The sequence below is a fragment of the Spermophilus citellus genome (assembly GCF_964194105.1).
Source record: "Spermophilus citellus genome assembly, chromosome: 10".
Taxonomy (NCBI): Eukaryota; Metazoa; Chordata; class Mammalia; order Rodentia; family Sciuridae; genus Spermophilus; species Spermophilus citellus.
In genome coordinates, this window is record NC_138197.1 from 112,483,942 (window position 1) to 112,507,358 (window position 23,417).

At 36.3% G+C, this 23,417-nt stretch overlaps 1 protein-coding gene across 2 annotated transcripts in view; it reads right to left on the bottom strand.

Moving 5' to 3' along the window:
- Positions 1–12,811: 12,811 nt before the first annotated feature.
- Positions 12,812–23,417, bottom strand: part of NTN4 (netrin 4) — a 106,828-nt gene continuing 96,222 nt past the window's right edge. For both annotated transcript variants that reach the window (XM_081310315.1, XM_081310314.1), the window contains exons 8-10: positions 21,526–21,594; positions 18,612–18,782; positions 12,812–13,559 (exon numbers count right to left, since the gene is read on the bottom strand). In XM_081310315.1, the coding sequence (XP_081166441.1) occupies positions 13,423–13,559; positions 18,612–18,782; positions 21,526–21,594 (377 nt within the window). In that variant the 3' untranslated portion in view covers positions 12,812–13,422. The remainder of the gene's footprint in view (positions 13,560–18,611; positions 18,783–21,525; positions 21,595–23,417) is intronic.

The following is a 23,417-nucleotide window of genomic DNA, read 5'->3' on the forward strand; positions in this document are numbered from 1 at the left end:
AAAGGCAGCCAGGCAAGGAGGAAGGAGGAGAGAAAGCTGTCAAAGACTGCAAGTGTCTGAAACTTAGTCTGAGAGAACTCAGGATTCTCTTGAAATCTTAAGATTTGGGCAGGAGGTCTAACCAGCAGAACCAGGGTAACTGACCTTTTTGCTCACATTAAAATTGGCTGAGGTTCAAACTAGGCTCTTCAATCTTAAGAAAGAAAGAAAAGAAAAAAACGACAAACAAACAAAAAAAACCCCAAACTGGGGATGTTGCTTAGGTGGTGGAGTATTTGCATAGCATGCATGAGGTCCAGCACCACAAAACAACAACAAAAGCAAAACAAAAACAAAAACAGAAACACAGATTGTAGAAAATGCTGTCATCATGGACCCATTACCTGATAGTAGACCCTGTAGAACAGCTTTGGGTGGAACGCTGATTGCCTCAAAAGGAAACCAAACATTTTGGATAGATATAATAATGGGAAATAATTTTTAATTATGTATTTGTTTTCATATATAGTTTATTCTCTTCCATTAGATTGAACAAGCTCTTTGAGGGCAGGGATCCCACTTTTTTTGTTCACATTATATCCTGAAGCATATCATCGTGCCTTGTATGTCACAAATGCTGTACCTACAAACAAATCAGTTTCAAAATTTCAAATCATTTAAAATACTGCAAAGGTGATAAGGTTTCACTACTGTTGAGAAACCAACACTGAAACAATTTAGCATGGAGGATGTTTATTAAAGAGTGTTTTGGGGATTCACATCTGTGGAAGGGAGGAGAAGGAATGGGCAGCAGGCAGAGAAAGAAGCAGAGCTACAAAACAGGCCCAACAATATCCTGAGCCAACTCCACACACAATGCGGAAGTGCCTTCTCCCTTCAGAGTCACGCTACATTGAACCAAGATGGGATGGGACATGGGTCACCCTAGGAAGGGCCTAGCTTTGGGTGAGTCAACTGTCTGTGGCTGAAGCATTTGCTAAAGAGGCTGAAAGCTGAAGACTCTGCCAACAGCTGTCCAGCAGCTGGAGGAACCAAGCCTCCACTGAAGGGCACCAGCAGCATTGCACAGAATGTGCTCTACTTAGCAAATATGACCATGGAAATGGAAGCTACCTAAAATCAAGTAGCCATGGAAGGCCTCTCTGCAGAGGAAGTAGCTAAGCTGGTAACTGCAGTGAGAGGCAGCAGCCACCTAAACAGATGGGAAAAAAGCATTCTTATCAAAGGGAAGAGCAAGTGGAATGTCCTCCAAATCAGAGCAAGTTGGGAGTGTTTGAAGCATACACCACAAGAAGACCAGTGAGGCCATGGGGGTCAGAACATGAGGACTGTAGGAATTTGGATTTTATTCTATGTAATGATGTACAGTAATTGAATCTTTTAAAATCTCTTTAAAAAGACTCCTCTAGCTGATAAGTGGAGAATTGTCAGGAAAAAAAAAGGACAAAAATAAGAGATCAATGAAAAGATTATTGAAGAGTTTCAAATAAGAAATGGTGTGTAGATCAAGACAGAAAAGTGGCTGTGTTTATATACAGTACTCTGTAGAAAAACCCGTGGGCTTGCTAGTAGATTAAATGTGGAAGATGAAGGGGAATCAAGAACGATTCCTATTTTTTTGGCTTTAACAGTGGGTAGGATGATTGTGTAATTTACTTAGATGGGAAAGCAGATTAAGGAATGAAAATAAAGAGCTCCATCTTGGGTTTTTAAAAAAATGCCTGTTTGACATTAAGAAAGGAGATGCCAAGTAGTCAGCTGGATATACAAGTCCAGAGCAGAAAAGAAGCAAGGTCAGAGGCTAAGGGTCTATATTTGGGAGTCATAAATAAACAGATGATCTGTTGGTTTGCTATGAGCACTCGAACATTCCCAATCTTCAGTGGTATGAAAGACTTAAGAGACCAGAACACTAAAGTACAGAAAGGTTAGGTGACCAGCTCAGAGTCACATAGTAGGTGAGTGACACAACAGTTATTTGAATCCAGGAAATCTGGATCTAGATTCTTTGTACTTAACCACTCTACTGTGCTATTTTTTTTTTCTTGCAGCTGTTCAATAAATGTTCATTGAATGATTGAATAAATAAAGCAAAGGGAGTAGTTGGGTATGCCTTTCTAATCTGAGAAGTTTATCTATTTATTCACTGGACAAATATTTTTTAAGTATCTGTTATATACCAAGCACCATGATATGCTTCAAGATACAATGTGAACAAAGAGAGTGGGATTCCTGCCCTCAAAGAGCTTATTCAATCTAATGGAAGAGCATAGACTATCGATGAAAACAGATACATAATTAAAAATGTTTACCTACTGTTATTGCTATCCAAAATGCTTGGTTTTCTTTTTAGGCAGAGTTCCACCCAATCCGGTTCTATAGGGTCTATTACCAGGTGGGACAATGATGACAGCATTTTCTACTCTGTGTTTCTGTTTTTGTTTTGCTTTTGTTGTTGCTTTGTGGTGCCAGGATTGAATTCAGGGACTCATGCATTCTAGGTAAGTGGTCCACCACTGAGCTATACCCCCAGCCCAACTTTTTTTTTTTTTTTTTTTAAGATTGAAAAGCTCTTCATGTTTCTCAGCCTTACTAGTTGAGAGTGGAGATGATGACGCTTCTATTGATAATGGTGACTCACTGTAGGGAGATTTACTGGGTTCCTTATCTCAGGTCTCAGTTCCTGCATCAATCATTCCAGGAAATAATACAGAGGAATGGAAGGAATAGAGAGATTCAAAGGGAACCAGAAACTCTGGATGTCTCCATAGACTGACAAAGATGGGGTGAAGGAAGAAGTGCTTTGGATAATGACTCAGAACATAGGCTCTGGGATCCTGCTGTGGGCTTGTACTTGCTCTTTGTTGCTTATTATCTGTTTTACAATGGCTGCCTTACCTGAGCTTCCTTTTCCTGGTGTGTAAAACAAGAATAATAATAGCACCTGCTTTAGAGTTTGCATTCATTATTGTGAAGATAACATGAGTGAAGCTGATCTCAGGGAGGACAGTATTTGGGCTTCAGGGGTATCTGGCTGTCTGAGTTTTCCGGATGTTATACACAGTATAGAATTGGATTCTCTCTGCCTAGAATTCAAAAGCTGAGAAGTTGGTGACAAACCCAGTTCAAATTACCTTCTCATTCAGGGTTTTGTCAGCGTGATCTGTAGTTCACTGAACAGCACCTCTCCATGAGTGACAGATTGTTGCTTGGTAGTTTCTCCCCAGCCAGATCTCCACTGGCAAGTGTTTGAATTGTATTTGTCTTCCTTCCTCTTCTACCTTCTTTATTTCAAATCTATGGAATGAGGACACACACATTCTATATGGAGGGAAATAAGTGCTGCATCTGTGGCGCAGGAAAGAAATGGTTCTCTGTAGAGCTCGATAATTGTTGCTGCCGCATTATCAAGCTCCATTTTCAACTCTGACTCTCGCAACAGTAGCCTGATTTTATACCATTGAAACTGCTCAGGGATATGTCTTCATGATGGGTCTTGTTTTTTTCTTTGCCTCAAGAAAAACTGGAACAACTTCTTTCAGTTTTGATTTCATTCTTCTCCCTTTCTTTATTATTATTTTTAAAAATTTTATTAATTTAATTTTATTTTTTACACAAATAGAGCACAACTTTTCATTTATCTGGTTGTACATAATGTAGAATCACACCATTTGTGCAATCATACCCACACATAGGGGTAATAATGTCCGTCTCATTCTACTATCTTTCCTCCTTACCCCTTCCTCTCCTCTCCCTCCCCTCTGCTCAATCCAATGTTCCTCCATTTTCCCTCCCTCCACCCCATTCTGGATCAACATCCACTTATCAGAGAAAACATGTGGCTTTTGGTTTTTTGGGATTGGCATACTTCACTTAGCATGATATTTTTCAACTCTATCCATTTACCTGTAAATGCCATAATTTCATTCTTCTTTAAGGTCAAGTAATATTCCATTGTATATATATGTACCACAGTTTCCTTATCCATTCATATATCTCCCATCCTTTATAAAGGAAGAAATAGACCAAGAAGAATTAGGAGGTAAGTAAGAGGTAAGTCTTAAATAGAATCACAGGTAAATATGTATTTTCAGGAGTGATTTAAACAGGGGTGATTTGGAGGATGCCTTTGGGCCTAGAAAAAGACACAAGAACATTTGGCTTTCTGGACTCTGACAGGATGAGGACTCCCCTTTACAATAGCCATATGTAGTCAAGGATGTGGTATTTGAAACCTAAGTAATAAAATACCCTGCAGAATTTTCCAAACCACATATGATTGACTTGGTGCTCTGGAATAGCAGTGTTGAGAATCTTCAAGCCACTGTATTCTGTCATGGCTCAAAACCTGAGGATAATTCACCTACTTCCAGGTTGACCTCCCTAAAGAATCAGCTTACACTTTATGATAAATAAGGCAGGGAGAGAATTTATAGAATTAGTTACTAGGCTTTGATCTAGTAAATGTACAAAGCACACATGGATGGTGCTGGAGTTTTAACATGAGTGTAGGGACTTGAATTCTTTTGCAGCTGGAATGTGCTGGAACTTCCCAATGGCTTGAAAGAATGCCTAGAATTTCTTTTCTATTATGGTCACTGTTGTTTCTCACAGAAGCAAGTGAATCGTCCTGAGTGTCTGTGATAGAAATAGAAGAGCCCCAAGCGGGTTTGTGGGGAGCAAAGCCGGCCAGTGCTCCATGGCTTGGGGGAACCCTGACTTTCTCACACAGGGGTGTCAATCAGAGCTGTTATAAATCTTTAAAGCCAACAGGAAAATTCATGGGCAGGGCACAGAGCAGGACCTTGTCAGCTTGGTAATGGGCGGTGGGAGGAAGAATTCCACTGCTTCCCTCCAGGCATTAAGCATAACTCAGAAATTTCTGCTTTGTGACCATTATCCAATTATAACAGCCTTCCATTCTGGAGAATTTAGTTATTGCTTTCAAACCATCTGGAGGAGGGAGGGAGCACTTTATTCAGCATCATCAAGATGATGGGGTCTATTGTATTGAATTTACTCTTTAGTGTAGAAATAAAATATTCCTTCTAAATCATTTCAGGTGTCAAGTGCTTGATAAATATGTCCTACAATGTGGAGAGAGAACAAGGATTATTCAGTCATCTTTTGAAGCCCCACTTTCCCCTAGAACATTAGCTTTGTGAGGGCAGGGATTTTATGTTCATTGCTATGTCCTCAGAATCTAGAATTGTGCCTACCACTTGACGGGGCATGGTGGCACATGCATGTAATCCCAACTTTCATATTATCTGGAGGTCGAGGCAGGAGGATCACAATTTTTAGGCCAGCCTGTGCAATAAGATCCTATCTCAAAATAAAAACAGATGGGGATGTAGCTCAGCAGTAGAGCACTTGTCTAGCATTTGTAAGGCCCTGGGTTCAGTCCCTTAGTACTATTAAAAAAAAGAAAAGAAAAAAGGTTGTTCTGAGGATTAATCAAGATCATGGATGCAATGGTGTTTGTAACTCTGAAAATGCTGCTCTTTTTCCCACCCTTCCCTGAATCCCATTGCTTCAGTAAGGAATTGATATAATTGGCTACCTGTTCAGTGGCAAAATTAGGAAGCTCAAGAATTTATTGCCAAAAGATTAAATTCTAAATCACTCTTCATGTTGCAGGGTGTGTATTGTTTTGTTCTTACACATGTGCTATTTTCTGTTTAAAAAAAGGAAACATATTTCATAAAGATATTGAATCCTGAAAAATCAACTGTGGCCAATATGAGGCTTTAAGCATACTCTAAAATAGCCCTTACTTAATCCTACTAGGATAATACCCATGTCAAGAAAAAAGTTGGGGAACTTTCCTAAACTTAGTTTTCTTTCAGAGGCATTTGGTAAACCTGTATAAATTTGAGAGTTCTAAATTAAGTGTACTTGTAAATGCTGTTTTAAAATAATGTATTCTCAGTATTTTTGCTTCAAAGGGTTTAGTATAACATTTGTCAGAGGCAAAGAACATGCTGATAAAAATATCCAGTTTTGTATTTTCAGTTGTTATCAAAAGCTCTGTAGGTCTCTGAAGGTCACTGCCGGGCAAGGCTCTGTGCGTAAGAGGCTGGAGAGCTTCTGTGTGTGACCGGACTGCTTCTGATGTTAAGGAATTCTGTTTGCTGTGATACAGGTTGTGTACATTTCCTTGATTTGATACCTGTCAAAGAAAATGTTATCCTGTATTTAATTTCTCAGTTATAAGAGTGAGAGAGGAAAGCACAGAGTTGGCATGGATATGATTATTTGTTTGTGACTTGAACCCACCCTTTTGGGAGAGGGCAAGTTAGGCAACTGCCATGCAGTCCTTTCCCAGTGTCACTTCTTGTTCACCTTTCTCCTTCCTAAGCCTCTTAAGGGGTACAATTGAGTGTGCGAGCAGGACTGGCACTGCTGAAAGGGAAATTAGGAAACGGTCCAGGCAGTCTGATTTATGAGGCATTGAAAGGCACATCTGACCAAAAATATCTCCTCCTCTGTCCTGCCACTGGTGACTGGAATTCCCATGATTGAAATCGCTCATTAAAAGCCTTCTGCAGACATGCATGGTTTCTTGGGGTCCATGTATATGTTACAGGGAAAATGGGAAAGTATCTCATTAGAAAAATTGAATTTATTTTATCATATCAACCTCTTAGTCAGGAGTAGCATCTTGATAGCTTAGAGGACTGCTTGAGGCTGGAGGGAAAACTGATAGTTTAGGATTTTTTTTTTTTTTTTTTTTTTTTTTTGTGCTGGGGATTGAACCGAGGGCCTTGTGCATGTGAGGAGAGCACTCTACCAACTGAGCTATATCCCCAGCCCAATAGTTTAGGATTTTGTCTGGCATCTTCGTGGGAGTCTGAGCAGTGTGAAGTTGAAGAGCAAGAGGGAGAAATTGCCTGAAGTGGACTGAAGAACTAAGATATCGAAGACAAATTTATGTGTTTCATGGTTCTGTCGAATGCTAGGTTAGGAAGTTAGGGAGCATAGTTGCTGGAGGGACATCCTCGCAATTTCCCTTTTCCACAGTTTTAATTCTTGAGTAACTTAGTTCTTAGTTTTATAACAGGACTATGATTCTGTTATTCATAAAACAACAATTGTGATTAAGGTCAAGCAGATTTAGGACCAGAGGGAAATACATTTGCAGACAGAATCAATGAATAATTCTGTGACTTTGTTGGTACTATTCTATAAGTGTGTCTGGGTTTCTCAAAGTCTTGTCTATGTGCCACCAGTATTTGAGTTGCCATTGGTGCTTATTAAAATTCTGGTCCCCTTCCAAATACTCAGAAACAGATGCTCTGAGGAGGGACCTGGGACATTGCATTAAAAAGCCATCCCTGCTGATTTTTATGCATACTATTTGAGAATCAATGATTTAAAGGCTTCAGCGGAATAGAAAGGTAAAAATGTGTAAATTTCTATAGGCAGGTAAATCAATGCTCAAAGCCTTATTTTGCTGCTGACTTGTTCTGTGACCTTTGGCAAGTTCGTTGACCCTCCTGGCCCTGACTCTACAGTGCTATTATTTGAGGGCTGAGGAAAGATTCTGTAAAGTTTAGCATAGCACCTGGCATGGAATGAGGGCAAAAGAGATAACCATTACTATGATGGGGAGTATTGAAAAAGACTTTTAGGCGATACTTACTGATATTCAGTATTTTGATGTCTAGGTAAAAGATAAATTAAAATTTCTATTTCAGTAGACAGTAAAACAAATTATCTTCCTAATTTCCCACTTACTGTTACCTAAGATTTTTGTATTATTTTATCTTGTATAATATTTCTGCCTCTTCAAACAAGTCTAACAATAAGAGAATTAGATGAAAAAGTTTGTAATAAATATTCAGAAATGTCTCATAAATCATTGTGTCTAGCAAAAGAGGACTTAGTTGACTGAACATACTTTGAGGTCTCTCTCTTTTTTTTTTCAACTCTTGAAACTCACCTTGGTGTTATTTATTTATTTATTTGTTGTAGTGCTGGGGATTAAACCCTGGGCCTTGTGTATGCTAGGCTACACTCTACCACTGAGCCATATCCCCAGCCCTGAATATATTCTACTTTGAGATGCTTTCATATTCTTTCTAGAATGAACCACCTGGTTCTGGTTCCAGCTATTGCTTTCTTTTATTCTCTATGTTTTTATCCTTTGTTTCTGCCTCTTCCCCCCCCCTCATTGAAAAAGTGCTTACATTCTCCATTTTTCCTTTTTCCTGTCTCTCTTTCTGGTGCAGTTCCTTCTTATTGATCTTGCAAGCAGAATTTCTCTGCACAGCACAAGTCAGAGCTAAATATGAAATGCTGTTGAATTTCACCATACTTGTACAGGATTATTATTGATAAATGCGAAAGCAGATCTTCTGCCCAAATGGACCTTAGAAAGCCAGATCAAGAGGAAAAGAGCAAAGGTAAAAAAGAGACTCTTACCATTTCATCTTAATGTAAATCATGGCAAACAGATTATTCTCATGGCAATATAATGGTGAGAAAGATAGTAGGAAATTATGTAGTCACAGAATGGAAAAATGGAATGCAGGCCCCCAGTGTATTCTTTTGCCCCCATGACTAACATCCTGCATTTTTAGCTATTTAGCTTATGTGAATGGACTAATTATAAATCTGAGAAATTGCCATTTAAAAAGTTTCAGGTTTCAAACGGAATCACTAATGTTAAAAAAAGTAGATAAATGTTTAAATTCCATTGGTGAAAGTGTAGGGACATAGGGACCAGGACATCATGTTTGAAAAAGTATTTTCAGGCAAATCACTCTTGGAGAGAATGACTGAAAAACAAACCATCAGTCATGCCAGGCACACCCCTTGCTTCTATTCCATTTTTATCATACCAAGCTCCCTTGCAAAATTTGATGTTGTTCATAAATATTTTCCTTCCAAACTGTGGGAAATAAGTTGTGAGTAACTTTGGCTCTTTGATAAGGTTAGGTTAGGGGACTGCTTATCATCGAAACAATGAACACAAAAGCAATTCAGTTCCGAGGCCTCTGACAAAACTCAGCAGCCAAGTGGTCCTCACCCTTCTTATTTTCAGGCATTCCAGGGGATTGGCAAAGGGACAGCCAGCACAAGATATTGTCAAGGCCCCTTTTCCCTCCCTGCAGAGTCACTGAGACTCTGATCACTTAGAAAAAGATTTGTTTTGCAGGAACCTACAGTGTCCCAAAGAACTATGTTTACCCATAATGGGCCTTGCACTCTGTTTAATACAACCAGATGGACACTGCTTTTTAACTTGTGGTCACATCCCCACAGATTTGACCTCATTCAGTGGATACTATTAAAAGATTATCCTATTATTGAGAATTTCCATTGCATCAAATGTTAAATATTAGTAACATTCCTCTACAGGGAGAATGATGTAAGAACAGGGCACAGACTCTTGACCTCAGGCACATCGTGCAGATAGGTATGTGGAGATTATGCAACTAATCTGCTGACTAATAAAGCCCAGTGGTACAGGGAGTAAAGCTCCAGGGGCAGAGACTTTCCCAGCAGCTCTTGAAGGAAGCGTTTGGGTTCCTATGAAGCCATAGATGGAAATTTATTTGACTTTGTTGCCTTGGCGCTGAGGTGGTTATTTTGAAAGATACTAAGGAGGAGAAAGTACATACAGAAGTGTGGCAGTCTGATGTTTTTTTTTTTTTTTTTTTTTTACAAATGGGAAACACTTGGTTTCTTCCTCCACCCCCCTTTTCCAGTTTGGAAGTTAAAGGATGCTCAGGGAAAGCTTCAAACTTTAGTGTAAAGGCTACAAGTGATTTTTAGAATTGAGACATTAACAAATTATTGTAATAGTGATTTTTTTTTACATGTTGCAGAAAAGGTGCTTGAAGGAGCAACTCTTAAAGAAAGAAGACGTTGATCTTTCTACTATGTCCATAGCTTTGCCTTTTCCATCCTATCACAGAGCTAGAATCATACAGTAAGCAACCTTTTCAGATTGGATTCTTCCACTCAGTAATGTGTATTTAAGTATCTTCCATGGGCTGGGGATGTGGCTCAAGCGGTAGCGCGCTCGCCTGGCATGCGTGCGGCCCGGGTTCGATCCTCAGCACCACATACCAACAAAGATGTTGTGTCCGCCGAGAACTAAAAAATAAATATTAAAAATTCTCTCTCTCTCTCCCCTCTCTCACTCTCTCTTAAAAAAAAAAAAAGTATCTTCCATGTACTTCATGGTTTGATAGTTAATTTCTTTCACTCTAAATAATGATCTGTGACCTGGCTGTATCAGTTTTTGTATCCATCCACTTTCTCAGGGACATTTTGGTTGCTTCTGAAGTTTGGCAATGATGAATAAAGGTGCTTAAATTACAAGAAAAAGAAGATTCTAGTCACAGGACTGTTGTAGTCAGCTTTCCATTGTGTGACAAATAACTGAGATAAACAAAGGAGAAAAGATTTGTTCTGGCTTCTGGTTTCAAAGGTTTTGGTTTTTGGTGTTTTGGCTATGTTACATGTGAGCCTGTGGTGAGGTAGAACATCAGCTGTAGTGCAGAGCTGCTCACCTCGTGGGGTCTGGAATGCAGAGATTGAGACAGGAAGGGGCTAGCGTCCCAATATCACAACCTCAGTGACCTAACTTCCTTCCACTAGGCCTCACCCCCTAAAGGTTCTACCATTTCCCAATAGTGCCAGAGGCTGGAAACGAAGCTATCAGCACATGGGCCTTTGGGGGACTTTTAAGAGTCAAATTATAACATTTGGTAAATGAGACTAAATTAAACTTTTAGTTGTGATTTTATTTGAATATACTTAAAAAAACAATTGATTAAATTTTGTTGAAAGAATAAATTATAAAATTAGTACATAGTAAGTGAAAGGAAGTAATTTTAGGAACAGATATATATAAAATTTAAAAAGGGAAAATCGCCTTACTTTTTCTTTTAATAAAGTGACAAATATTGCTATAATTTATCTTTCAGAATTTCTAAAGCACCATATATAAAATAAATGTGATTTTTGTTTGGAAGTTAAGTATTGTTCTGAAGTAGTTCTACTTTGTGTCTTATGGACATCTTTCTACTCTTAAAAAAGCCATTATTAAGGCTGGGATTGTAGCTCAGTGGCAGAGTGCTTGCCTTGCATGTGTGAGGTCCACTGGGTTAGATCTTTAGCACCACATAAAAATAAAGTAAAGGTATTGTGTTTGTCTACAACTAAAAACAGTATTTAAAAATAATAGCCATTATTTCTACTCTTCCTTTTAAAGGGAAATACTATATCAAATAAAGTAAAATGAAAAATATTTATATCTGATGCATTTAAAATATATCTCTTGATATGATATACTTACAAACAAGTTTTATAAGTTATTTCTAAATTATAATCCAACTGTATAATATTCCATTTACCAAGATGAGATTGGAATACACAAGAAGTTGACAGTCATGCTATAGTGAAAAAAAGATTTCATAGGAGTATGGACAATATGATTTCAATTATATAAAAGGTACATATATGCTTAAAAAACAGTTCACACATGAACACTAAAATACAACAATTAATGGAGGATGGTTGCAATATAAGTATTTTTCAAATATGCTTTTTCTGTATTTTAAACAATGAACTTATATTACTTTAAAAATTAGTCAAAATAAATATAATATAAAAATTACAATGTACCTTATTTTTTTAAAAAAATTCATGTCCAAGGACTACAAAAACTAAACTTTACCTAAATTATCTTCTACTGTGTTCCAAAACCTCAGAATAACAGAGTAGAAATACTGGGCCCCTTTGTTTTGCTCGCCCCTCCCTCCCTCCCTCCCTTCCTTCTTTCCTTCCTGTTTTGTTCCCAGGGGCACTTTACCAATGAGACTCATCCCAAGCCCTTTTTATTTTTTTTTTATTTTGAGACAGGGTCTTACTAAGTTGCTTAGGGTCTTGCTAAATTGTTGAGGCTGGCCTTGAACTTGTGATCCTCCTGAACTTGTCTCAGTCTCCCATTTGGCTGGGATTACAGGCATGTGCCACTGCACCTGGCTTAATTTATTTTTTTTAATTTAAGGAATTAAATATAAGTTCCCGCGGTAAGAGAAGTTAATCTTTGGCATCATTGAAAGAGTTGATAAGGAAATGAGACCAAAAAATTGGGAGATCATATTCCTTTATTACATATATGAAATATAAAAACAAATTAACAAAGCAATATATATATATCTTTTGCAAGTCCACAGGACCTCAGGAAAACAATATGTTCTGTATGTGAATTTAATCTTATGGCACTGTGGTTCATGTTTTGTATATTCAAGTACAGAAGAAACTGTATGGATAGTGGTTATGCAGGGGTAAAAGATGAAAACTAATGAAAAACTGTAATTTGGTGAACTATCACATACATTGTGTTTAAAAATGTGTAAATATGATGACTCTACACTGTTAATAAAGACAAGGAGTAGAACTGTTTCATGTTCAGGCTTAAATACTAAACACAAAAATATAACAAACTCAGTGTCTACAATAATTTTTGAAGTGTATACAAGTGCATTGCAAATAAATGAGGCTTTTAAAATGTAAAAAGTCCATTTCCCCTTTATGAAAACATACTTCTACACTTAATGATTTCTTCCTTTTATTTTAAAGTCTTTTTGTTTAGTTTTTAAAAAAGTTTCACCATGGCCAGCATCTTGGAATCTAACCTCTAGCCCAAAGCTGAGACTTCATGCAAATGTGTACTCCTTTCAGGTTGTATCTTCACATAGATTCTCCAAGTGTTTGGAGTTAAATAGCACATTTTCATTATATAGGTCACTTCTTCCACGTGTAGTGGCAGTGCTTCTGTTTCAGCAGATTTTTTTTTTTAAAAAACAAGCCCTTTACTTTTCTTCCTGTCAACACCAGTCTCCGAATTTTCACAATGCAAGTGGTAGTTGGTAAAGTGCTTTATACAAGGAAATACTATATACATGTGGAGAGGTTCCATTTGGCATCCCACAGACCTAAGTTCATACACTTCATACAAGGGAAGGCTCTTTTTTAAGAAATACCTTTCCTTATAGTAAGTGCGGGTGGGGATCCCTTAAAATCTCATGAATTACTTTAAGTAGCATCACTTGTAGGTAACACACCTGAAGTTGGGGGAGTCCCTATTAGAAGTCCTGCCCTTCATGGGTTACTGCTGAATATCATGCTGCTATTGAAACATCCTTGAGAATCAGACTTTCAGAATCAGTACATAGAAAATAGAAACCAGCATAGGGGATTTCATTCCTCTTTACGAAACAAAACTCTATTTAAAACATGGGCCCAGAACACATAGATTAGACAATGCCCACATATTTGAACATTTCTCTACATTTTGGCACTTTAAAAATTTTCCAGTTTTGTTTTTGAGGTTTCTTTTTCATTAAGTTTGTGTTTTGTACATAGACAAGTGCCATTGTGTGCTGTACACCTTTATTGTTACTTGCACTCCTTTTTTAAAATATCCATAACTTTTCTTCCAAGAGATGGTTTCCAGTGCTGGACAAAACTTTTCATATTCACCACTAATTTGCCCGTTCTTACATCCTCATGCCCAGCTACAAGGTACTCCAAACCTAAAATAACAAAATTAAGAATGATACAGTGTTAGACTTTATTGAAGGGGGAAAGGTGACTTCATTAGTTTCATTTATTTGTGGTTTTGCATATGCATGGTTGAAATAGGAAGTAATAGACAATAGTGGCTCCCATTTAACAAATGTTTATTCTATGCTAAGTGCTTTACATGGATTATCTCTTTTAATCTTGAAAACAACCTGTGGAGAGTATGTGTGTGTGTGTGTGTGTGTGTGTGGTATGTGTTTACAAATGAGAAAACTGGGGCTCAGCAAAGTTAAGAAACCTGTTTACTGGCAGCAGCAGTACCTTGACTCAAAACTAGGTCTGTCTGATGCTAGAACCTGTGCCTCATACTGTACCACTCTCCATGGGACAGAAGTGAGGATTCTGTGGGACCTTAACAAACTGATATAAATCAGTATTTCTGTATATTAAGTATTCCAGTATATTAAGATGGAATTTAGGAAAATGAAGCAGGCATTTATTTAAAAAATTGGAAATAGCTATGGATTATACAAAATAACACATATGCCCTACATAAAGTTGATATGTTTTTTGAATATAGAGCATTTGTTTTGATACACTAAAAAATATATTGAAGATTGAATAGATCTACAGCTGCCCTTATAATTCAAAGTTCTTTTTAGACTTCAGATTAAAAATTATGGTTAACAAATTCACACAAAAATGATTGTTTAGTCTCATTACCTACATGTTAATTTTAAAATGATAATCTTCCTAGTAAATACTCATAATGAAATCAGTTTTGGTATTTAGAGACAAATTTTTAAAAAATATTATAAGATTGGGCAAATAATTTTATTTATAAGATAAAATTTTCCATTTTAAGAGCCATATGCTTTAAAAATTAAATACTACATGTTAAAATTCAATCGAAAATGTCAATTTAAGTTTATGATTATATATTTATTATTCATTCACTTAAAGGACCTAGAAAAAATGTTATAAGTAATGAATACCTGTAAATAAGCATGCTATGGCTTCTGATAACATATCTACTGAAAGCAAAACAAAACAAGGCTTCTTGGAGAACAGCACATTCCAATCCAGGCAGACAGACATGAGGTAAGTATGAGGCATATATTGTACTAAATACCAGGGAAACCTCCAAAGATTAGTAGGGAGCTTTCTTAGAGGATTCAGAAGCTCCAGAATGGATTGTAACAAATTATAACTTGTCAAGGTAGTGATAATATGAGCACCAAGAAACATAATAATTGTGCATATGGAAACACACTGAGTTAATGAAAATCCCTAATTCCAATATTATGCTCAAAATAAGAGAAAGCCAGAGAGAAATTAATTTGGCATCTTTTGAGGCAGCTGTTAAAGCCATCCCTTACATTGGAAATTAAAAGGAAAGAACTCGGCTTTTATCCTGCCTTTGCAATAAGAACTGCATTTCATGGTAATCTATTACCACAGCTCGGGAGAGAAAGTCCTCTCACTGAATGCTGGCTAATAAATGAAGAGAATTAGACAATTTAAAAAACATCAAACTTGAAAGTGCGGATTCATAAAGGGACATCAATTGGTGATAAAATCATTAAAAGAATGGTTAATGAAAAAGTGGATGTTTGTACAGTATCAGTCAGTATTGCTTGATACTCAAGTGGAAAAATGGAACTGCCCATGGAGAGATCAGACTGTCCTCAGTGTAACCCAAGGTCAAGCTTAGTGACACCCATGTGGGTCACACAAGTTTTATGTGCTTTCTGATAGGATCGAATATGATGTGACAACAGCAGCTAAAATTGATGCAAACCAAGGTGTTTATCTTGAATCAATCAAGCTTTTCATTAGAGATCACAGGAGACAGGAGACAAAAGAACAAGCTAAATGCCACCACAAGGAACCACTCAGGCAAATGTAGAAGGTTGGATAATCTATAGGACACATGGCCTAGTTTCTTCAACCAATCATTAAAAAAAAAAGGAACCTATGCTTGAATAAGAGGCTTGAGGTTCTGAAAAGCCAGACATAATGTGAGACTTTAGATTTCATATTGGAAGGACAAATCAGTTTCAAAGGATATTTAAGGATCAGTTGGGAAATAGGATGATAGTCTGATCTCTTATCAGAACTTACCTATTTTTCATATTAGGTAATATGAAAATACACTGAAATTAAAGGTAATGATTATTGACTGAATAAAACAGGTTATAGAATAGAGCATATTCTACTATTTCATTTAGGTTAAAAATACAGCATACGCACACAGAGAAAGATCTGGAAGGATTTGAACTAAGATATTAACAGAGGTGATCTTTGGGGGAGGGTAAGAAATGTGAAGTTTAGAAATTTTCCCTAAATTTCTGTTCTATGCATGCATTTTACCATTTCAATAATAATAAAACAATTAAAAGATTATTAAACAAAATCAATTCTAAACTTAAAAATAGCTATAATGATGTTGGGGGTGGGGTGGGAAATAGTGCCATAGAGAAAATAATGGCACAATAATTTAATGACACAATATTGTTAAATAATGATATAATAGTACTGGAAAACATGTAGATTATACCGTAATTACATTCTTTAAGGGGTAACCTTAGCTTCTGCATGAAAAAGAATACCAATATTTAATTGATGTACTAGTTAAAATGTAATAGTCTTGATATTGTCTAATATCTATCTGGAATAATAAACTCTTTTTTAAAAATTACAATAAACAATTTTTTTAAAACTCCAAGACTAAGTCTAGTATTTTAAATGAATTTATTTTGAAACTATAAAAAATACAGTTTACCATTAAAGTATAAATATAAATTAAACTAATATTATGATACTGATAAATCTTTAAGTTATAGAGTAACACCATACCAAAAATTAACATGAAAAACAATGTGATTTTTTTAATTTCTTTTTTTTAATATTTATTTTTTAGTTTTTGGCAGACACAACATCTTTGTTTGTATGTGGTGCTGAGGATCGAACCTGGGCCGCTCGCATGCCAGGCGAGCGTGCTACCGCCTGAGCCACATCCCCAGCCCCACAATGTGATCTTTTATATCTCTTTTTAGCACTTGCATTTCATTTTTCTATCTTTATGCTTTGACATCTATTTTGCTGCAAGTTGGAAGGCACAAAGTTTTATTTTATATCCACAGAAAAAGAAAATATACTTTAGTGCTAGTCTTGGTATTCACAAAAATTAAAAGGAATGATTTTTCAGAGGTATCCGATTAGATTACTCCTTGTCAGAGTAGCAAAGGGAGCAAGTTGACGTGCAAGGTTTCAGAGTTTTCTTATCAGCTTTCTTTGGCTGTAGCAATTGAACTTGTAAAAATGGAAAAACAAAGTAAAATGAAAGAGTGTCTGGTTTTGCTTTGGCAGGTTCCAGTCTTTTCTTCAAAGCAAGTAAACATGTTTTCAAGAATTCTTTGAATAATTGCGCTTATGTTTTCAATTGTGATGAACCCAGTTGATTCTTTGACTGTTTGGCAGAAACCTGATTAGGAAGTACAGTGCACTTCCTGGAGGGTGGCTGAACCGGCAAAGCTTTTGTTTCAATGTCTTACTGAAAAACCAGCAGATTTTTTTTTTTAAATATTTTTTTATTTTGCTAATATAGTAGAAAAGTGCTTATAAGAAGAGCCCCTCAGCACAGATCACTGGGGAACAGAACTTAATAATAATTCTTTGTGTCCTGCATTCAAAATCTAAGATTCTCACTACTTCACCTTATCCTTAGGTATTATATATTTTTTTCAGATTGAAATGCTTTCCCCCTTTTTCTTATTAAAATTTGAATGAAGTGGGATGGGGTTGTGGCTCAGTGGTAGAGCGCTCGCCTAGTATGTGTGAGGCCCTTGGTTCAATCCTCAGCACCACATATAAATAAATAAATAAACTACCACTAAAAAACAAATATTTAAAAAAGTTTGAATTTAGATAAAACACTGAAGGGCTAAAACGGACATGATAAATTAATTAATAATTGAGAAAAATTAGCATTTGTATCACTGCTTAGATTGTTTAGATTGAGGGGATACTTTATTACTGTTTTTTGTTCTCTGTTTATCTGTTTCTTTCAAGTTTATTAATCAGAGACCACAAAAGACTCCTTATGAACATGACTGTGGGTTCCTGGCATATATGGAGAAGGAATTAGATCCAGAACATAAATTATGCACCTGTTTCAACACAGATGATGACTACATAAACAGGAAGACAGATGACATAAACAGGGAAACAGGACTTTTTTTTTTTTTGAGTTATTGTTTGTTTTACTAGAAGCTACTGAGTATTATATTACCAATGTATAGGTACTAATAATAGGTACTAAAGATATTATGATCAAAAACCTAAATCCTGTCCTCAGATTTAATGAGGGAGACAGAGAACTAAGTAGCTTATGACAGAGTATAAAGAGTGCACATAAACAGTGTAGAGGTAAGAACTCCCTTGCTTACTGCTCATCTCCACCTCTGCCATACATTTTAATGTTCAAATCAAATTTCCCTCCCTTCCAAGTTTCTCTAAAATTCTATTTAAAAAAAATTCCCTGTTGTTTCTGATTTGAAACCACAATGATCATTTAATGAAAACAACACGGTGAGAACTTGAGAGTTGTTTTCTGTCCAAGAGAAACAGATGCTTCTCATGCAATAGTAAAAATGAATTCAATATTATTTGCACAGATGGACTTTTGCATTTGAGCTTCCTTTGGCAACAGGTTCTAATGTAATAGGATCTAGTTTTCAGATAACATGCTAGTGGCAGATAAATTCATAAAAGTGCTTTCTATGCAACTGGCACCTGGAACCAATCTGAGACTTCTCTTTTAGGACAGAAAGTATTATATTGCTGGATTTTAAATATTTTACTTTTACAGAGCACATGGTAGATAAATAATTTTTTGATGTTGGTTCAAAAATTCCACCTGGACTTTCCCCAGAATTCAAATGGTGAAGAGGAGAGATGCCCTTGCTGAGTTTACTTAAGTTGTGGTTCAGAGGATGCAAGACAAGCAGCAAATCAGCAGAGACATGGTAGATTTTAAGTTAGAAAGGTCAAATGCTCACCAGGATTAAGGATTGGACAAGTGCAACCTCTGTTCGTCCATGATTCTGGATATAATGTTCGCTTTCCTCGTAAAATCTTCAATTTAGTAGATTTTAAGACTTTTTTAATCTTCACATTGACCTCAGCATGAGAACCTTTATCGTGAGCTGATAAAATCTTTATTTTTAGCACTGTAACAACATAATTCCAAAAGTCAAAATATAACAGTTTCACATTATCTTTTGAAATTTGAACAATTTAAATATGCATTTCAGAGTAAGAAGGTACATCAATGATCAGAATGTGGAAATTTGCTTTAAAAACCATCAGGTCCATTCATTTTTGCACTCATTTTATCTCATTCCTCTGTATAAACTGTGTTCTCCCTTCTTGGGAAAATTTACCTTCTACTTCCTCCTATATCACTATACTAGGGGGATAGCAGCCATTTGTTTATTGCAGTTATAATCTTAAATACATTCAGCTATCAAATCTATATAGAAAGAAGAAATAGGAAGTTGAATTGTTATCCTGGTTTTTATTTGGATTCTGACTGTATTATACTTTCATGGTTGACCATATGTAATGTATGATAGAGAGGAAAATGTTACTGCTAGAATGTATTTTACAGATTCTAAAGATTATATGATGATTATTATCTACTCTTTTTCCCTTGGTGTACAATGCAAGCTGACTGGAGTGTTATGATTTAGATGTGTGGTGTTCCTCAAAAGCTTACAATGTGGGCTGGGGATGTGGCTCAAGCGGTAGCGTGCTCGCCTGGCATGCGTACGGCCCAGGTTCGATCCTCAGCACCACATACCAACAGAGATGTTGTGTCCGCCGAGAACTAAAAAATAAATATTAAAAATTCTCTCTCTCTCTCACTCTCTCTCCTCTCTCACTCTCTCTTAAAAAAAAAAAAAGACTTTAAAAAAAAAAAAAGCTTACAATGTGAAACAATGCAAGAGATTTGGAGGGTAAATGATTGGGGTATAGCCTTAACCTAATCAGCAAATTAATCCCTAATGGGATTAACTGAGTGGTAACTGGAGGCAGGTGTGGTGTGGCTGGAGGAAGTGGTTCATGGCAGGGGTGTCCATGAGGTATATATTTTATATCTGGAGAGTGGAGTGGAGACTCTCTCTGCTTTCTGATCACTATGTGAACTGCTTCCCTCTGCCATACTCTTCTGCCATGATATTCAGCCTCACCTCGAGCCCCAAAGAATGGAGCCAGCCTTCTATGGACTAAGACCTCTGAAACCATGAGTTCTCAAACTTTTCTTCCTCTACAATTGTTCTGGTGGGTCTTTTAGTCACAGCAGTAAAAAAGGTGACTAAAACATGGAGTTAGGGAAGCTGTCCCTCGACTGGAGAACTTCAGGATTTTAATAGTTTTTAAAACAATTTTAAAAGTGTATTTTAACTGAAGATTTTTAAAAAGTGCACATTTATGGAGTACCATGAGTTAATTCAATACATGTATATATTGTGTAATGTTCAAATCAGGGCAAGAAGATCTACTCAAACATTTATCATTTTTTTTTGTGGTGAAAGCATTTGAAATACTTTAACTTCTCTGAAATACACCGTACAGTATGTATCATTATAGAGCTCTAGTATTTTGTTTGACTTTTGATTCTATTATGCTCCTCCATCTATAAAATGGATGTATCTGGGAATTAAGTAATGAAGTAAGTTGGAGTGGGGAAGAAAGTAGACCTAATGAACACTTGATGGATGCAATTTTCTATTTCATTAGGAAAGTTCTTACTGGCTCATCTACATCATATTGGAAGACTGTGTATAAGGAGAGAAGCTTATCTTGGCTGATCCTATGTTCTGAGAATACAGTTGCCAGAGTCTTTACAGAATCATCAAAGTTTAGACTTCTAAAAGGTCTTAAGAACTCATCTAGTCTTGCAGGTTTTAAGAAATTAAGTGAACTGCTCAAGTTCACATGACTGCTTGGCTAGACGTAGTGTCTGGACTTGCCTTGCTGAGTAAATGCATCAAGGGTGACTAGCATAGTGCCTGGCTCATGATAAATGCTCAGCGAATGTCCACCATTATTATTCTACTGGTCTGTAAGATCAAATAGAGCAGTTGCCTTGTCTGTTCATTATTTTGCTCAACAAATATGTGATAAAGTAATAAATAAATGAAGTGTTTTTTCATTAAGCCAGAGAATGGGAAGGGAGAAACCATTTTTTTTCCCCAAGTCTTTAGGTGTCATATAGTTAAGAAGACCAAGGTGCTTCACTCCCTCATTAAGAATGTTCAAATCTCCTCTGTAGAAAGTTAAAACAGCCAGATCTATTCTGTTATTTAGCCAAATTGAGAGGTGAAGAGAGGGAAGTATGCATGTAATTATAGATAAGATTTATATGTTTGTTATCATTTACTTTTTAATCTTTTATGAGATTAAATACAATGTCATCAAGAATCTAAATACTTGATTTCGGAAAGCATGACTTACAATTTTCTCTTCAGAGTACTGCGTGTTTCAGGCCATATAAACTATAGAACAACAAAAAGCCTCACACACTGATCAAGAATGTGTTGGTAAGATAAGATATGTTGGTAAATCTTAATATATTTAACAATAAATGTGAAGCCATTTGGAATTTGAAGATAGTAAGTCTTTCCTCAGGGTAGTACCATTTTTCTTCTTCCGTATGATGTATTTTCATAGTATTTGCAAGGTAGAGAAGTCTAGAGTATTCAGAGAAGCTGGGAAAGAGACCTAGGTGGATAGCTAGTCTCAGTGTATCACAAAAATATATCATCTTTCTCTTCCCTACCATTTCCTAGGCATCTACTATGTGCTTGGTAATGTGCTCATGTCATCTGCCAGGCCTCCTATTTCCTTAAAAATTCTCTGTACTAGGTTTGAAAAGGTTCTTAGCATATTTGAGAACTTCAAACTCACCGTATGAATATTTCATTCCACAGAATGCCTTGGAGTTTCCTAACACCTGTTCCTTACATTCACATTTACCTATAGAAAGTAAGTGGAAAATGGCATTAGTTATTGAGAGAAAGAGAGAGAGAGAGAGAGAGAGAGAGAGAGAGAGAGAGAGAGAGAGAGAGAGAGAGAGGGAGAGGTGTGTGTGTGTGTGTGTCTGCGTATCAGCAAATAAATCCAGGAAACACACCCTTTAAACCTTGAGTGATTCATGCAACATAACCCATAAATACTAAGCAACCATGAAATAGTCTCTTTCTGAATTGAATGAGTTATCATCCAATAAAGTATTTTCCTAAGAAAATATAGAAGGTAGAAACAGTGTCATATTTCAGTACTTGTAACTGGTGCTATGGTAAATATATTAATGTCAATATGTTAATATTCCATGTCCAGTGGTAATATTCTGTATTCATGAAAGAGAACAATTAGATGGATAACCTATAGAAAAATAATTTTCTATAATTAATGTTCATGACCACAAAAGTCAAATAAAATTATTGGATAGTCCATTAAAGGTAATACCATCCAATTTAAAAAGTATTAATTTAACACCTGTGATATGCAAGTCCTGATATAACCTTCATATATATCAGCACATAAAGATGAGCAAGATACAATTCTTGCCTTAATGATTACAACTCAGTGAAGTGAATAAAGCAAGTGTATAAAAAGCAGTAAGTGGTCCATGAGAGGCATAGTCTGCTCGAGTGGGTCACATATGTCTGGGAAAGTGGGAAAAGGTTTTGTGTCTGAAGAAAAATTTGAAATGGACTTTGAAGAAAATGTGGGATATTTTCTCACAACAGCTAAAATTATTACAATTCTAATGTGTGGGAGAAATGCCATGCTATGTAGAATTTTCAAAGTACTCTGTACAGAGACCCATATAGAGCATGTGCATACTCATTATCTGTTTGTATTCTCTTTAGAGTGATCCTGGAGGACAATGATTGATTATGTCCTATTCATCTTTATATTCCTAGAACCTAGAAAGGATATGATTTTCAATCTTCACTGATTTCATGATTAGATATAGTTGCCCCCTCTTCTCTCCCCTTCTCTCCTGCTGTCATGCACTTCATAAGTTATTAGCACTGAGTGGTGATAGCAGCTAACTCCTGATGTGGCGTGCTTATGCCAGGTACTTTCCTTATTGTTTCAGTGCTGGAGATTGAACCCAGGGCCTGGTGCATGGTAGACAAGCACAATACCACTGAGCTATACCCTGCACTCTACTAGGCACTATTTTGTTTTACATTTATTTATTCACTTAATAGTTTAACAGGTAGAAATTTGATAAGAATATTGGGATAAAAGAGTTAGCAAAGAAATGTGAGCGTGAGAGGAAAGAGTGTTTGTGGAAGGATCAGTGATCCTATTTGTTCTAAGTACTGGCTGAGTTGAGAATAGTAGTAGAGGTGTGAGGGAAGGCCCTGATTAACATCCAATTAGGCCCTGATTTTAACTTGTTAGATACAGGGGATCTGTTTAGAGAGGTTAAATGAATTTAAAAAATACATATATATGAAAATTAATCTGATATTACTTCCTCAGAAGTATTGGAAGGGAGAGTAAATGGAGGCAGGAATCAATTAAAAGTTAGTGAAAGCAATTATAACAATAACATCAATAACTAATTTGAGTGCCAACTATAAGTCATAAATATGTGAGGAACTTTACCTGTATGATCTAATTACTTAATATTTATGCCTATTTATGGAGGTAGGCATTAATGAATTAAGAATATGAAGGCTCGAAGTAGTTAATCAGCTTGCCTCAGGCAGGACAGCTAACAACTAGAAAAGCCAGATTTTAAGCCTCATTTGGGGAGAATCTAAAACTCTGATCTTTTC